Source organism: Cyrtonyx montezumae, unplaced genomic scaffold (assembly GCF_038088225.1).
Source record: "Cyrtonyx montezumae isolate F1298 unplaced genomic scaffold, pur_monq_1.0 scaffold_21, whole genome shotgun sequence".
Taxonomy (NCBI): Eukaryota; Metazoa; Chordata; class Aves; order Galliformes; family Odontophoridae; genus Cyrtonyx; species Cyrtonyx montezumae.
In genome coordinates, this window is record NW_027071948.1 from 4722770 (window position 1) to 4740426 (window position 17657).

A 17657-nucleotide genomic window follows, 5' to 3' on the forward strand; every position below is an offset into this window, starting at 1 on the left:
ACGGCAGGCACGGATGCGCTCCCGGCTCCGTGTCCACATCACCGACCCGGCCCCACTCTCCCCGGACACATTCCAGTGCCACACAGCTACGGGGTGAGCTCAGCTCCTTCTCTGCCTTATTCCCATCTCACGGCCGCCCTGGTCTGCACCTTATTCCAACTTCTCCCCCACGTCTCCTCTTCCACGCTCCCTGTGCCCCCACGACGCCGTGGGGACGGAGAAGCCTCCACGGTGCAGAAATAACACTCAACACCATCAGCTTCGCCCACACATCCTGGCTGTATTCACATCAGCTGTCTTCTTCCACTGCCCTAAGCTGTACAGTACACATCCTGCAGCACCGCATGGCCCTGGGCACGTCACAGTCCCCCCAGGAGCCCTGGTCACTGTGGGATGGCCTCACACAGTGTCACGGCCAACCCTAGCACACATCCCTTGCTCTGCAAGCACAGTGTCCCCACGGTGCTGCTGCTACGTGCTGCCCTTCGCCCCGAGCTCTCCCACCACGTGCTCCTTTGACTTTGCCTTCACTGGGAGGGATGGCTGCTGGGCTCCGAGCTGCAAAGCAGACATTGCACAAATCGGTTGGAGAAGACCTCCGAGACCAGCCAGCCCCATCTGCCCCCACTGTGCCCACTGCCCACGTCCCTCAGTGCCATGTCTCCACACTGAACACCTGCAGGGCTGGCCATGCCCACACCTGACACGTGTGGCCATGTGGGAGAGCACAGGGCTTGGAAACATGCGTCGTCCCCTTACATGAGATGGGTTCCCTATGGTCAAGGACACCTCTCTTCTGAGCCCCACCACGCTTTGCTTTCAGCACACAGCAGCATGCCATACCTTCCCTCCTCGATCTTTGGAAGAGTGCACACGGTTGGGCAGCTCCTTCCCCTTTCTCTTCTCCCCATTCTCTACAAGGCTCTGGATAAAAAAAATGGAAAATCATCTTAGCTCTCCTTGCAGGAGCTGTGTTGGCTGTTTTCACACTGACTGTGTCCCTCCCCAGCCCTCCCACCTTGCGCTGCCGTGCCGCCCAGTTCAGCCTCTTCTCCTGGACCAGCTCTGCCCTCGTCCTCTCCAGAGCCTCTCTCAGCATAGCTTTCTCTTCTGCTTCCCTGTAGACCTCATCTTCCAGTTTCAGAATATCTTCCTGGCACCTTTGCAAGGACTCTTGGTTCAACCTTTGGGAAACACCAGCATGGATCTTTCATCACTGTCCCAGCCCTTCTCCTCCTGCCCGTACTGGGAGCTAGATAAAGCCTCCATTTAAGGTTTTCCCCCTGTGCACCCCACACAGACACCCCAATGCATGCTGCCTTGGCCATGCTCCCTTTCCCAGCTATATGGGAACTGCAGAATCACGGCCTGAACCTCTGATGGATCACCTGAGGCGAGCACCGAGTCAGCCATGGGAGCACAGGTGAAGGCAATGCACCTGTGTGAGCAGAAGGGGTGGAGTCTGACTCCACCTCTCCCAGACCCCATTTAACCTGTTAACTATACACCCAGCACTTTGGAGCCCAGCATACCCAAAGCAGAGCCCAGCATACCCAAAGCAGAGCCCAGCATTCGTGGCATGGGGATGCAGAGGGATTTCTGCTGCCCCGTGAAGCCATACAGGGTACTACAGGCTCTCACCCCATTCCTCCTTGGAGGAAGCCCCCACAGCCCCATCACCTCGCTGTACCTGAGCTGCTGGATGCTGGTCTTGTACTCTCGGAGCCTTTCCTCCTTTCTTTCCAGGCGATCCTTGAGCTTGCTGATCTTCTCATACAACAGCCCCAGGTCCCTCTGTCTCTGCTGTTCTGCTTTTTCCCTCTCTTTCTGGGGAAGATGCCCCATGGGCTGCATTCCTGCCAGCTCCTTCATATTCATCAGCCTTCCCAGTGCACAGATTAAGTCAAGGTACTGCAAGAAGAATAGGGGATGAATTATTTACCAGGCCTGCCAAGTCTTACTTCAAAAACGATTGCTACGCTCAGCCATCTGCTCCCACTCTGCTTTCATCTTTTGAGAGATTCAGATGCTGCATGTAAACCCACATGTGCACTCTCTGTCGTTTCACTTCTACATTGTTTCCCCTCTGAAGGAGTTATCCAGATGGGTTCATTCATGCCATCACTGGGAAAATGATGTCCCACATTATGGCACATTCTGGGCTCCTGGGGAAGGGCCATCGCATGCTTGGCACTCCTGCAGTACCCAGAAGACCACTTCTTGCCCTGGAGGTGCCATGGATGGGGCCCTGGGCTGTCAGATTTGGTGGGGGACAACAAGTCCAAGGCAGGGGGTTGGAACTGCGTGATCTTTGAGGTCTCCTCCAACCCAACTGTTCTACGCTTTACAATTCTTTTACCACATCTGCTGCTGACGTACCATCCTCTCGCTGAGGTCTGAGTCCTCCAACACCTCCATGCTCGTGGTCCCACATGAGCTCTCGTCAGGAAGCTGACCCAGACACTGCACAGAAGGGACAGGCCGATGGAGCCCCCTAGGCACTGACAGACCCCACGCATCCCTCCTGGTGTCTTTTTCATCTTGTATCCCAAGGCCGTGATCTTCTCATTCCATTGAGCATCTTTCCACCAATGCCTTCTTACCTTGCTGCACTTGCGCAGAGCTGGTTTCACCCTGAGTCCTGCCTTCTGGCCCACCTTTTCTGGTAGGGCTGTCTTCTGTACCACGAGCAGCTCGCTGACCCTGCCTGTGGCAGCTGGAGGAAACCAAACACCATGGAATCATGAAGCTGAGGTTGCCCCATCACTGGAGATGCCCAAGGCCAGGTTAGATTGGGCAGCTTGATCTGGTTGGGGGGGGGGCAACCAGCCCATGGCATTGGGTTGGAATTTGGTGATTTTTGAGGTCTCTTCCAACCCAACCATTCTGATTCTATGACACAACAGCAGCTCTGAGACTTGCCAGGTGCAAAGGCTCCAGCCAGGCCTGTGGTCGCATCTTCCATTCTTACCAAAGGCACTTCATGCTGTGCTTACCAGAGACCTGTGTCCTCTCCAGCACTTTGATCCTTTCCCGGAGCTCTGCAAAGCCTTCTTTTTGCCGTTGGATTGTCTCCTCATGCCTGAGGCCTCTGCATCTCACACCCAGGTTGGCCAGGTCCAGTGCCAACTCCTGGAATTCCAAGCCACTCAACTCACTGGGTTGGTTCTCATTCAACCCAACCATTTATCCACGATCTCATGCATTATTCCATCTTATAACACATCCGTGCACTCACACTTCACCCTCAAAGCCCCACCTGCACGATGACTAACACCTGTAGAATGAGCTGAGCACCCAATGAAAACCCTAACGAGAGCTGCCACTCCTGTCTTGACACAGCAGTAGCAATCTTTTCTCCTCTGGAGGATTTCTAGCTTGGTGCTTCTCACCCCCTCTTGCTGAGAAGGAGGATGGTGATGCCTCCTGCTCCCATCCAGCCATGAGTCACCACTTGGCCAACACAAACCCTCCTAGCTGGCACCACGTCTGCCGCTGTTGCGGTACAGGCTGTACCATTTCTGCAGTCCCTCCATCTGGAGCCACCTTTGATTTATTCAGTTCTCTAAGACTCAGGAATTCAGATGGTGATTCAGCACAGCGTGAGAGAAACAGGACCACTTCTCCCTTTCCTGCACAACAAAATACCCGGCTCCCACACGCTAACCCCAACCTACTTCTGTAGGAGCGAGGTTGGGAAAGGGATGGAAGGGTTACAGTCCTTTCAGGGAGCTGTTACCACTCTAATTGCCATTTACAGCTGCCATTAGCATACACAACACCTGGCTTTTCCAAATTGCTGTACAGATGCTCATTAACTGGCAGAGATGCCTTTGTGGGAGCACTGAGGGCACTGCTTCCCTGCTCCCAGATGGGTGTCAGCAGCCACATCCCCTTCCAAGAAGGGAATGGACAAGCTTCCTACACAGTGTCTGTTCTGCTCCCAACTTAGTATGGCCTGAGGCTTTGCCAAACATTGCCAGTCCTCACTGTGACTGCATGGAGACCATATGACAGATGATCTCAGCAAACTCTCAAGGCCACACAGCTTTGGGTCGGGTGATGACCGCTTTCTTCACTCCTCAGCTATTTTTATCCACAGTTTCCAGCACTGTCCCTGCAGGATTACCTGCTCAGAAGATTCCTCTGGTGTGGCAGGAACAGCCTGTGCCTGAGGAAGTGCCTTCAGCTCTTTTGCCATTTGTTGAGATGCATCCCTGAGTGCTTTGCAGTCTTCTTGGGCTTTCCTGTGCCAAGAGACAAAAGCATTGCAGTACCACGGTGGCAGATGAGGGTGAGCACAACGGCTTGCACGGAGCACCATGACAGCTGCCGTGGTGTGTCAGAGCATAGCACCCAGCAGGGATTTCATTACAAGTCCATTTGCACAAGCTCCTCACCATCTCACCTTCAGAACGTAAGACATTTCCATAGACTTAGCACAGCTTAGCTTGATTCTTTCATACTCAGACCTCTCTTTTGCCCCATGGAAGTTACCAGCATGCACTCAGCTCCTGGGAATCCACAGGCCATCATCCCCCAACAGGCCCTACCTTAACTCTGCAGCTGCTGCTTGCAGCTCTTGATCCTTCTTCACCACGAGCTCTGACATCTCCGACAACTTCTCCCTGAGCATGCCCAGCTCACACTCCTGGCTTTTCACACGGTACAGGCTCTGCTCCAGCTCTGCCTTCAGCTTCTCGCTGAGCTCTCCTAAGCACAGCAGAGTTGCATGGCTTTATGACTCTCTGTGCTCAGCACAGAGGTGTCTGTAGTTCCTAGTGACACAGCTCTTCGGGGGTGTGTTTGCATCCTTGTGATCACAGTCAAAAACAAAGGAGCTTCTCCCCGTGGTGCATTGCCCTCATTATTATTGCTTTGATTAATCCAAGCTGAGAACAGCAGGAAATGGTTTGACAGTCAGGCTTGATGGTCTTTTCCAACCTTATCTTAATGATTATGATTCTGTGACATGGTTTAGTGGGCATGGTGGTGATGGGATGGACTTGACCATCTCAGTGGGCTTTTTCAGCTGTAGTGATTTTATGATTCTATGAAATTTCAATGGCCAAAGGTAATGGACATCCTGACTAATCCAGGGCTGAATGACAGCATCATTTAGGGAGGTGACTTAAGTCTACTCCCCACTATCTGTGCATGCTTTTCTCCTTCTACCTGGCTTCAACATAGCTCTGAAGGAATGGAAACTTGCTGGATATCACACACACAGTTCACCAACCTCTCATGTCTGACATCCTGGCCCTGGTCTCTGAAAGCTCCTTCATTAATCCCACAATGGCAGCTTCTTTGGCCTGGAGTATGCTCTGCATGGCAGCCAGCTCTTCTCTGAAATTCGTGAGAAACATGCTCACAAAACTCACAGCTCCCATGAAAGATTCATTTTGCAGTCTGTGCTCACCTCAGCCCCCACCCAGGACAACCCATGGGCAGGCAGCAATCACTGTCATGCTGAGATCTTCCCCTATTGCTCCTCCAAGCTCTCCTCTGGACAACTCCTGCTCTCTAACACCCTCCAAACCAGAGCAAGCACTCACAGACACTTACAGACCACAGCAATGAAACTCTATGGCCTCCTGGGAAACCCCTGATGTGGACCTGCAGACATCATCCTGAAGTCCTAGGGGGAATGATGGAAGATGACTTAGCAGCAATACCCACTGCCCAGACTCTGAAGTCTATCTTGGCTGCTCGGATCCAGGCTGTGAAAACACACCAGCTTTTGCAGCCTTAAAAGGGCAATGCTCTATATATCCTCTCCTTTGTGATATCTTCATATCACCATCCCTGGAGATGCTCCAGGTGGGGGGGACTCTGAGCTCTGATGGAGCTGTGGGTGTCCCTGTTCACCACAGGGGATTGGACCAGATGGCCTTTGGGGTCCCTTCCAACTCAGATTATTCCATGGTTCTATGACAAGCCTTACTACTATGTCTTTATTTGCTCCCCCACTTGCTGTGGGTACCCCCAGCCCAACACCCACGCAGCCCTTAGCTACCTTTTATTCTCTCCATAAGCACAGTGTTTTCCTCCTTTAGTGCCTTTTGCTGCTGCTCAGCCTCCAGCAATCTGTCTTCTAATGCAACAATTGTCCGAGCGTGTTGCTTAATCTGCTCTCTGTATTCTGCTATTTCTTCCTGCACTTTCCGCTTCAGTACCTCGCTCTCATCCTTGAGGATCTTGAGCTGCTCATCTTGCATGAGTACCTGCTGCTTTAGCATCATCTAGGAAATAAGATGTGTGATTTGGGTTGCAAGTTTTGCACATGTTGTTCTGCAGAAACATAATGATCGTCATCAGGAAGGAATGAGAAAACCTTGTGCAACAAAACCACATCTATGCCACATCCTCCATGCAAAGTGGGGTTGCTGGAGCTACCTCTCGTGTTGTGGTTTCCTCTAGGTCATGCACAGCTTCTTGCAGTTTGAGATCCGTCGCCTCCTGCTCTTTGGACTTCCCTTCAATTATCTACAGGAGGAAAGGAGCAGTGCTCAAGAAGATCATAAAATCATAGAGTCACGAAGGTTGGAAGAGACCTCTATGATCACCAAGTCCAACCCCAACTGAGCCCCACGATGCCCATTAAATATGTGCCACATCTCCACACTGAACAACTCCACCACCTCCCTGTGCAGCCTGTGCCAGTGCCCACCTCCCTTTCTGAGAGACATCCAACCTGAACCTCCCCTGGTGCATCTTAAAGCCATCACCTCTCATTCTATCGAAGATGCCCACTTGCATGGAGCCACCTTCCTCTCTCCAACCATACACCTGTGAGTGTTTGTGTGTGAGGTAAAACGTCCATCAATAGACCCTGACAACACCGTAGAGCGCTTTTGGCACTGCCATTCCCACTCGAAACCAGTTCTGCTTTGCCTCCCATGCACTCACTGACCTCAGCCATACTTGCCAGGTTGCTCTCCAAGTCCAGGATCCTCTTCTTTTCTTCATCCAAGCATTGCTTGTGCTCCTCCTCCTTCAGAACAGCGCTCTCCAGAATCTGAGGTTGAACAGCCAACATTTTTGATGAAGATAAAGTCATAAAGTAAGGCAAACCAACTTGGCTTAGATGAGGAAAGCAGCATGTATGATCATTGCCCTGTTGTGGGACAGCTGCACCCACACATTTTGATTCTGGGGCTATAGACTTCTTCCTCTTGCTAAGCAACGCTGTTACATAGAACCTTTTTGTCTCCAAAAGAGGCCTGTTTCTGAAAAACCACCATGCTGCCATACCTTTGCCTTTTCCTCCTCCTTTTCCAGTATAATCTGATTGATTTTTGTCTGTAAGTCTTGCTCGTGTTTTGCTTTCAGCTCTTCCAGGCGCTCCTGCAGCAGAGCATCCCGCGACTCCTGGACCTCCTCTAATTGGGCCTATGGGGAAACAGCAGAAGCTTCTGCTGACAGAAGTGCATTGGCAGCAGAGCAAACCAAAACAGTACAAAACAAAAACCACACCGCCTTGTGTACGTGCACTAACAAACAATTCAGAAGAGAGCCATGAAATCCAACTTTATCCATTTAGCAGCGCAGGCACAGGAGATCCCCCCCTCAAGGTGAGGACAGCAGTTGTCTTTTCTGTTCTTTGGCATTTTCTGGGATCTGTGCTACTGCACATTCCTCATTGAGTTTCTACACCAGCTCACTTCATTTTACCACCACGTTCACCAGTGGTGGCTAATGGTTCACCAGTTCCCAACTCGACTGAATATACACACTTATACACTGAATATACACACTTATATAAACACACACGCATTTTTACCTGTAATATTTCATTCCTTTGTTCAGTTTCCTGATACTTTGCCAACAAGCTCTTGAGACATGCTGTCAATCCTGCAAAAGCAAACAGGGTATTACTGTCAGGGCTTTTCAGACAGCTCATTTTTAACACCTTGGACATCAGGCTTCTTATTCAAACCTAGCCCTGATGGAACTTGTTGCTATCACCCAAATGTCTCAGGCAGGTTGACTTTGAACAAAACCCACATTCTCACTTGGAGATCACATTTTCCTTGTCAAACACTGTTACAGTTACTGCAAAGATTCATTTCCAACATGTCACCAAGGAAATAAAACACTACAGCTGAATAACTATGATGGCAAGTCATAGAATCATTGAGTGTCTTGAGTTGGAAGTGGCCTCAAAGACTGAAGAACCATGGGGTGTTGGGTTGAAAGGGATCTCAAAGATTATAGAGCCATAGGATGGTTGGATTGGAAGGGATCTGTAAGATTACAGAGCCATAGGATGGTTGGGTTGGAAGGGATCTGTAAGATTACAGAGCCATAGGATGGTTGGGTTGAAAGGGACCTCTCCAAGATCATCCAGTCCCAACCTCCTAAACTTGTAATTTGTGGAAACTACAGTGCACAGATGAACACCCACTGACCTCTGGGAGCCCCTTGCACCCCTCTAGGATCCCAATGCGGAGCAAAGAGTTGGGATGCCCCATGGGACAGACACCTTTTTTGGAGGTGGGCAGCTCCAGCCCTGTGCTTGCCAGCAGCTGTTCTGCTCCCTCCAGCCAGGACAGAGCCACATGTGTGATTTCCACCACTGCTGCATGTATGTCCAACACCGACGGGTCCACGAGCACGGCCTCCAGCTTGCTGAGCTCACTCCTCAGGCTGCTGCTGCAGAACGAGGCCCTCAGAAATGCCTACAAAGGATAAAACCCATCAGTGTGCCAGCCTCCATGATCCACGTATCTGACAAAGAACCTAAGGACTGTGAAAGCCTCAGGATTCATTCATTCACTGAGAGCTTTCATTCAGTGATATCTTTGGGTAGGAGCAGCCCAGGGGAGGATGCTGGTGTGGCAGGTTCTGTTCTCTTCAAACAGTGCTTTCTGGGGGCTAAGCTCACCTCTCACAACACTTTCTACTGCTGATGCACAGGCATAACCTTCTCTCCGACCTGTCCTCAGGCCAGCAGAGTGCCTTGTGCCACTTATCTCCCAGCTGGAATGTTGTAAACAGGATTTAAATGACTGACCTGGAGCTCACACAGTGATTTTTTGAACACCTCCACATTTTCAGACGTCTCCTTCTCCTTCAAGAGCTTGGAACTTATTTCCTCCTGGAGGCATTTCTCTCGTGCCTGACTTTGTTGGTTTTCCTCCCAGATCTTCTGGACCTTCTCAACTACCTGTCAGAGCACCGTGCACCATCCTTCAGATGAGGAATCATAGAATGGATGGGTTGGAGGGGACCCTAAAATCCATCCAGCTCCCACCCCATGCCAGGGGCTGGTTGTCCCCACCATCTCAGGCTGCTCAAGGTCCCATCCATGGCCTTGGGCACCTCCAGGGATGGGGCACCCACATCTCTCTGGGCAATCTGGTGGGAACAGAGATGTCTCTCATTTGGAGCAGTGACCAAAGCCTTCTGCAGTTGGTTGGCCACACTGGGCTCCTAGACTTTTCCTGCTTGAAGCCGCAGGACTCCAGCCAAGCTCTGGAGGAGAAGGGCATGCTTTCTTTACATGATAGTGCATGGTCATTCATCTGGGGTGGCCACACTTGTGATACGGGAAGCTGGCTGGTGCCGTGGCTGTTCTGTAGCATCCTCAAACCCTAATGGGTTTTGGAGGCTCTGAGCATCTCTGAGGTGGTTTCAGCACTCACCTGCTGCACTGTGAGGGCCTTCCCTGCCTCTCCTGCTGCTTGTGGACTGCACACTTGCATCACTTGGCTTTTGAAAGACTTTAGCTACAGCAAAGATTAACACAGGAAAACAATAATCAGCAAGAATCAACACAAACTCCACTTCAGAGTTCTACAAAACCCTACAACGATCAACACTGAGAGCATCTTGGACCATGAGCATCCTCCACCATGACAGAAGAAATCCTCTGATAAGCCTTTAGTGCTGAGCCCACCGACAAGATATAATCTGAGTTTGGTCCTCAGTATTTCCTTCCCAGAACTCATGATCTGCCTTCCACAGATGTCCACCCCATGAGGGAAGCAGCACTTTCAGTGCTTGCAGCCCACGCCACAGGAGCATCCCATCCATCTCCCCCTACCTGCCCTTGGGCCCGATCCATATCCGACTTCAGCAGGCGCTCTCTGCGCCCCATCTCCTGCAGCTGCAGAGATTTCCTTTTGCAGGTGCTTTTCAGCTCCTCTTCAACCTGCAACAACAGAAGCATTTCAATTTCAAAGCTCTACCAGCTCTATGCAGCCCAGATAGCCTCTGCTCCCATCAGACAGGTGAGCTGCTACTTTGGGTGCTGAGGTTCACCTTGGCTTTCTCTGCCAGCTGTGTTTGGAAGGCTTCCTTCTCACTGTGGTACTTCTGAACCTCTTCCTGCAATCCCTTCAGCTCACATTCCAGCTCTTCTATGCGCTGCAAGAGTCCAGGACAGAAGAAAGTTTCACTGGAGGAGCTCATTTGAGGAGTTCTTCAAGTATATGAAGAACAAGCAAGACATTCGATCCATTTCTCCCATTTCATTTACTCAGCTATTTTATTCCTACCTATTTTTTTTTTACAGCCAATAGGTCAGTAGGTTATATTGTACAACAGTATTATCATAGGATGGCTTGGCTGGGAAGTGATCTTAAAGAGCATAGAACCATAGGATGGTTGGGTTGAAAGAGACCTCAAAGATCACAGAACCAGGGGATGCTTGGGTTGGGAGGGACCTCAAATATCACCCAGTTCCAACTCTCTGCTGTGGGCTGGCTGCCCCGGATCAGCTCAGGTTGTCCAAGGTCCCATCCAATCTGGCCTTGAGCACCTCCAGGGATGGAACATCCACAGTGTCTTTGAGCAACCTGTGCCACGTCCTACACTGCAATATAATACTCCATTTTTGCCAGAAGTTTACATTTTTCTACTTTGTTACGGAAGTCCAATCTGCCCCTGTACACGAGTGGGATTCACAGCACTTCTCTTACAATGTTATATTACCCCAAACCAACTAGAAACTCACTTTTTGGTACACAGCTATTTCCCTCTCTCCAAGTTCACGCTTCATTTCCTCTTTAATTCTAGAGCACTAGAACAAACAGCAACCAGAGGAAAAAATTAGCAGGCAGGCTGGCCAGATATTGTCATTTCTGCTGGAGATGTCAACACATCCTTCAGTCCTACAGCACAGTGAAGTGCTCAGCTGCATGATGAGCAGTTGATGAGTGGGAGTGCCCACGGTAGGGCAATCACGGCATGGAGAGCATGATAGCACCGACACCTTCACAGGCCCATATCTAATCACAGTTTGGCTGGGAGAGGAAAAATGCTGTTAGGGCAGCTTTCTGTAAGGGAAAAGCCAGGCTTGGCTGCAGGGAGCATCGCTAAGAGCAGGTTTCCATGGCTCCTCAACAGGATCTTGGCACCAGTGCCCGTTGCACACAAACAGCCACAGTGTTCCCGAAATTCAGGTCACTGAGTACCTTCATGCACAACAAGGAGGGGAATTCATCTGGGGAACCCGACACCTTGCTGTGGGCATTTTGCAGTCTGCAAAGGCAGAAACACAGCCCTGCCTTCCTGCATGCAGCCCTGCACTTACTGTGTTCGTGCTAAAAGAGCTGCTGGTCATGGAAACATAGAATCATTAAGGCTGGAAAAGATCCCTGAGATCACCAAGTCCAACCCCAACTTGTCGCACCATGCCCACTGACCACGTCCTTCAGTACAACATCTAAACATTTCTAAACCACCTCCTTGGGTAGCCTGTTCCAGGGCATCACTGCATTTTTGGAGAAGAACTTTCTCCTAACATGCAGCAAATCATTAACGGAGAGGAGCATGACCCTGCTGATCCTATTTTTCCATGCCAACCCACCTATGAGACCAGCACCGGGCACACTAACCTTGGCAGTCACAGCTGCCAGCTGGTTGTCCTTTTCTCTGTTTGCCTTTTTTGTTTTTTCCACCTCCTGCTTGAGCTGCTGAATTTTCTCTTCTTTCACAGTGATCTCCCCTTGCAGGCTGGTCACCAGACCTGATAAAGACAATGTGGGGAGATGAAACCCAAACGTTTCCCTGCAGAAGCCCTCTGGGCATCAAGTGGCAAGCCTCCATCTCTGACAACTGCCCAACTTGGAGCACAGCTCCAGCTCTTGGCATGCTGTGCTGGCTATTATCCCACAGCAGCATCGTTAGCGAGTCCCCCCGAGCCCTGCAGCATATGCTCCCTGGAGGGGGAACAGCTCTTATGGATCAGTTTCCATTACCTCTCTACGTAAGGACAATTTGTAGAAGCCACTGCAACGTGTCTATTTGCCAGAACAGCCTTGCAAATGTGGGGTCACCTTTCAGAGCCAGTCCTCAGGCGTTCAGTGCCCCTCAAGGAGTTCTACCGATGGCAAAATACCTGCAGTCAAAGTGTGATCCCTCTTTAGCTTCTCACTTTCTCTTCTCAGCTTTCCCATTTCCAGGTCTCTTTCCTGAAGGGAACGGCTAAAAACTTCACTCGAGCCCTTCTGCAGGTTGATGATCTAAAACAGAGAGTGCACATCCTTCACCAGGAAACTTTTAGCCCCCTCTCAATCTCAGCTCTCACAGGACAGCAAGGTTGTCCTGGTGGCATTATAGGAGAAACCCCCCTGTCTACACCAACCCCACCTCTAGGACACCCGTGCCCGTTTGGCCATTGCATACCTGCTCCTTTAAGGCTTGGATCTCTTCTGTTTTGGCCCTGATTTCTCTCTCAAAGTTTAGAAGCTTCTGGGTCAGCTCCATGTCATTTCTCACAGCAGACAGAGCCATGTTCTTGGCCATCGATGCCAGTTGTCCCTGAAGGTCCCTCATCACACAATCCTTCTGCTTTGATTCCGCTTCAAAACCAGAGAGACGGCCGATTTCCTTCTCTAAGCTCAGCAGCTTTTCATCCTGCAGGCAGATTCTGTCTGTCAGTTGGCAGCTCTTCTGTGACTCTATCACTTCACCCAGCAGGACCATGGGGTGCACCCCTTGACCTCTCCCCAGCATCACCTTTACCTGCAGGGAGCAATCTGTGCTGCGATACCCCTGGAAAGGGGCTCCCACCCCACTGCTGCTTGGGTTGGTGGTCCAGGCTGAAAGAAATCGGAGCAACTAGCAGAAAAACTGCAGGATGAGGGCTCATTGCACCTCCCTCCCCCTTGTCTAAAAACCATTCTAGGGCAGTGGTCAATTCTTAGTTCATACTCTGAGCAAAACCCACCCAATCTGGCATTAGAGAGATCCTTATCAACAGAGCCTACACAAGAGTAAGGAGCCATTCACTCCTGGGAACTTAGAAACCCCCCCAGAAACACACACAGACACAGCAGATGAAGGCTCCTTTGGTTTTTCAACAGCAGTTTCAAAACCAGTTGGGTTTTCTTTGGGTCAACCCCAAAGAAAGATGCTCCACGTTCATTGCTCACAGCACAGGAAGAGTTAAAAGCTCAGTGGGATTAACACGCTCCGATTCTCTCGGCTCTATTTCACAAATCAAATGATGCGATCAAAGCTGGGTGTGCGTGCTGTAACACATTCTCTATAGAGTTCCTGTAAGGTCTTTGTCCTCTGCTCTTACTTCTAGCTGGATACCAAAGGCCTGCACTGCTGAGAGCTTCACTCCCATTCCTGTCTGTAGGATTCCATGTTATGCATGTGGCTTTATGGCTCTGGGTCTGCATAGCAATGTTCTTTGCTCTGGAGCACTATTTTGTCACTATTTCTGACCTTGTTTTGCTGATAATAACAGCAAAACCTCCACAAGCTACTGAAATATAGCTTGATCTTGGGGTGGTTCGATTGGATATTAGAGAAATCTTCTCTGAAAGAGGGGTTGGGCGCTGGCACAGCTGCCCAGGGATGTGGTGGGGTCACCGTTCCTGAAGGTGTTCAGTGTGGAGATGTGGCACTGAGGGACGTGGTTAGCGGGCAGTATTGGTGGCAGGCTGGTCTGGATGATCTCAGAGATCTTTTCCAACCTGAGTGATTTTATAATCCTATGATCCTATTGCGAGTTGGACTCTACGATCCTTCCAGCTTGGACATTCAATGAAACCATACAAATCATGGTGTAATCCTCCACAACCAACCCTCAGAGCCCAAGTCTCTTCCCATACTTCTACTGTTCCACCAGTTCATCCCCACGAGCCTTCACCTTTGCTCCACCACTGCACACTCCACCTTTAAGAAACACATCAGATAAGGATCTGTTTTACGTTCCTTTACTCAAGGCAGCCTGTAAACTGCACAGCCAAGGAACCAACCCACTGCTTCAGACAGGAGACCAGAATAGGTGCATGAGTCAGCAGCGGAGATAAAGCAATCGCTGCTCAGCATCACACACGAGGAACAAGGAAATGTCACCCTAAGTTACCCAAGCAATGGCATTCACCAGCAAAACCTTTCCTGCAGTCGTATGGAAGTACCTGGCCTCTCTGCAGGCAGCTGGTTGGGTGCATCTGTTGGGATGGTCATGGTTGTTCTCTGAGTCCACGCACTTATGGGGCGCTTGCGGAGCGGTGGATGGGGTGTGGGGCCAACCCAGGTGCTGGAGCGATGCTGGGATTGCAGTGAAGGGAGGTGGGCACTGTGCTGGGTCTCTGCAGCCCCCTGCCCAGCCCATGCCATGCAACGCTGTGCCAATGGGTAGGAGGGTTTCTGTGGGGGAACAGGACCGTGCTGTTAGTAATGGGGTAAGAGTTTCCCTGTGGGAAAGGTAGAGATTGCCAGCTTGCTTTACACGCTGTTATGCACTGAGAGCTTTGGATTTATATTCCGTAACAGAGGACTCAGCTCTCGTGGCTGGGTGCTCCTCTTCTTCAGAGTGTGTTCGTCCTTAATACCACTGAAAATGAGAGAGAGGCCTCCCTGCATTAAGCACTGTAAACACTTCACACGGAGAAATGTAGAAGTGATTTACTCTCTGCAGTCGGTGGTGTCAGGCTTCAAAGCTATTATATCAAAGGAGGATCATCAAGCCCAGAGCAATAAAGAGGCACTGACAATGTTTTTTCTGTGTCACTGTGCATAACTGCATATTTGTGTGCAGGCTGCATGTCTGCTTTCGGGGATCCAAGTGCTGGGTGTTCCAGCTGGAACAAACTTCACCTGCACAGCCTCAGCCCTCCAGGTGCATGGATTCATCCTGCAAAAATGCATCTTCTCCTGGGCTGAGCATTCTGGGCACGTTCATGGGGTCATCTCACAACACAAAGAACCTTGTTGTGTCACCCGAAAGCAGTGCCTGAGTGCACAGACCACCATTCATTCACCTTGATCCCAGGCTGGGCCACCAGGCAGGTTGTTTTCCAGCACCATTCTCAGTCTCTGTTTTCCTAGGATCCCTCAAGAGCCACCACAATAAAAATAAATGTGACTGAGTTGATCCTGAGCACTCTAATAGCTCACATGTTCTACAGGTATCCTGACAAGGCTCTATTCCTGGGGATAGGAGACTTGCACTAGAATTGACCCCATATTTACATGTTGCTTTGGATTTCTGTCATGCCCACAGGCCAAGCTGTGATGCTCTGGCCTTGCTGTGCAGAACAGAGCCTGCAGTTGTGCATGGCACTACCAAGAAAAGCACCGATAATGTCTGCTTGCTAATTTGCTCTGATTTGGACCGTTAACGCTAGCATCTAATGTAAGATTCAATGGAAAATTCAGTGGAAAGAGACTTAAAGCTCCATTCCCAATGCTTTCACAAGTCCCCAAGACCTATCTCTGCAAGTCCTGATGGGCTTCCCAACAGAAATCTGTCCCATGCTTCCTTCGCCCTCCTTGGTTGCCTGAATTTCTTCAGCAGAGGGAGCTCCAGCTTTTTATTTCTCGATGATCGAAGAATAAAAGCCTGAGAGCACGACACCCCCTCCACGTCACATAAAACCACGGACCCGTTTCAGAGCCAACTTTACCTGGGGTCCTCCATCCACCACCAGCTTGAAGGGTGCTCCCTGAGCCCCGAAGCGCAGGATGTCTCCCGGCCCCACGTGCACGGCCGCGTTCTGCACCTGGCAGCCATTCACAAAGGTGCCCTGCAGAGAGTTGAGGTCCTGCAGGACGAAGCCGCTCTCCCACCCGCTGAACTCGAGGGCTGCGTGGTGCTCCTCTGTCCCTGCAGACTGACACCGGTCATCAGTGGGAGAAACCTCAGAGAGCAGCTGGGGATGTGTTACTGCTGTGGATTTGGAGTGATCTTGGAGGTCTTCTCCAACCTGATATCATGGAATCAGTGCTCAGAGACCCATCCAGCCTGAGCTTGGGTGTGTGCAGGGACAGGGCACCACCACCTCTCACAGATCATAAAGGCTGGAAAAGAGATCAGGTCCAACCACCACCCCATCCTTTGCATATCTCCAAGGCACCCACCATCTCTCTGGGCACCCAGTTTCAGCTCTTTGCTGCTCTTAGGGAAGATTAACTTTAACAATTCTATGTTTCCTTGCTGCACTTCTCTATGTCAACACTTTTAACCCATGCTCTTGGCACGTAGACTTGTAGTGCGTCATCCTACCTATATCTGAAGCATGAAAATGAGCAGTTACCCCTTCTGCTTTGCATTTGGGATTGCACCTTTGCGAGTGCCAGCATAGCCGTGCCCCTTCTCTCCCTTTAATTTCTGACACCTTTCCCATCCACCATCCACCCCCACGGCGTGCTCACCCATACCTTCAGGATGATGTCTGACCCTTCATGTCTCCCTATTGTGGTTCTCTGCTGTTTGAGCTGAAAACACTCCTCCGAGCTCCTCAGGAACGCTTTCATGGCCTCGAAGACCAAAGCAAAATATATCCTACTTAGTTAGCAATCCCCCACGCAACGCATGCAACTCCAGCACACCGCTTTTCCTGCAATAAAAGCCATAAAGTGATTAGCAGAGGCTCCCTTTGCTCCTCCCTGCACCCACGGTCGCCAGGGAAACCCCTGTGACACCAAAGCCCTGCTGCTTTCCTTCTTGTGTTTGTTTCGTTCAGGTTTTTCAGTTGGCTTTTTTTTTTTTTTTTTGGTCCTTTATCCAAGCAACGAGCACAGCACAGCTCCGTGTCGGTGTCTGTTGCAGCTCCTTGTTTCTCTGAGGACCTCACTCAGTCCTCGTGATCAACGGCTTTGAAATCGGCACAGCCGGCGCTGCAGCGCTGACTGAGGTACAGGGCGGGATCCGGGAGGGTCCGGTCTCTCGGGAACGGAGCGAGAGCGGGCAGTCCCAACGGCTGTTCTCGCGAGAGGTTAACGAAGCGCTAACGAGGCGTAGGCGTTGCCGGGGTTCCAGCGCCCTCACCCACACCCCTCAGCTGGATAGGGCTGAAGGGGTATATCCCTGAAGGGCTCAGGGAGGGCAGCGAAGTATCACATTACAATTCTTATCTATCTATCAATTATTATAAACTATTATTTATTTATTTACTTTCAATTTTTTCATTTCTTTGTTTTTATTTTTTTTTTTTTGTGCCACGGTCTCTACTAGACAGAGGGCTTGCCTTAAGAAGGCTGTGGCGACCCAGACAGAAGGTCTGCCTAGAAGCGTGGCTACACAGGTCTCTGGTTGCAAGGAGTGCCAGAGCCTGCTACTACTAGATGAGGGTGCTAAGCAGTTCTCCTGTGCGAGGTGTGAGCAGGTGGAAGATCTGCTTAGCATGGTGGTTGAACTGAAAGAGGAGGTTGAGAGACTGAGGGCCATCAGGGACTGTGAGCGGGAGATT

General features: G+C 50.6%; 1 protein-coding gene across 1 annotated transcript; it reads right to left on the bottom strand.

The window, feature by feature from the left end:
- Positions 1–69: 69 nt before the first annotated feature.
- On the bottom strand, positions 70–16776 carry FHAD1 (forkhead associated phosphopeptide binding domain 1). Its single transcript, XM_065738148.1, has 29 exons — positions 16627–16776; positions 15873–16079; positions 14382–14613; positions 12973–13049; positions 12634–12864; positions 12347–12470; positions 11844–11974; positions 10961–11026; positions 10267–10371; positions 10049–10156; positions 9648–9731; positions 9017–9169; positions 8486–8681; positions 7784–7854; positions 7255–7392; positions 6914–7018; positions 6397–6486; positions 6017–6242; positions 5566–5638; positions 5240–5346; positions 4554–4713; positions 4130–4247; positions 2997–3132; positions 2604–2716; positions 2380–2463; positions 1691–1911; positions 1019–1184; positions 844–924; positions 70–546 (listed from the first exon to the last, which is right to left on the bottom strand). Exons 1-29 carry the CDS (start codon positions 16720–16722, stop codon positions 472–474), a joined length of 3774 nt encoding a protein of 1257 aa, XP_065594220.1. The 5' UTR covers positions 16723–16776; the 3' UTR covers positions 70–471.
- Between the last annotated feature and the right edge of the window lie 881 nt (positions 16777–17657).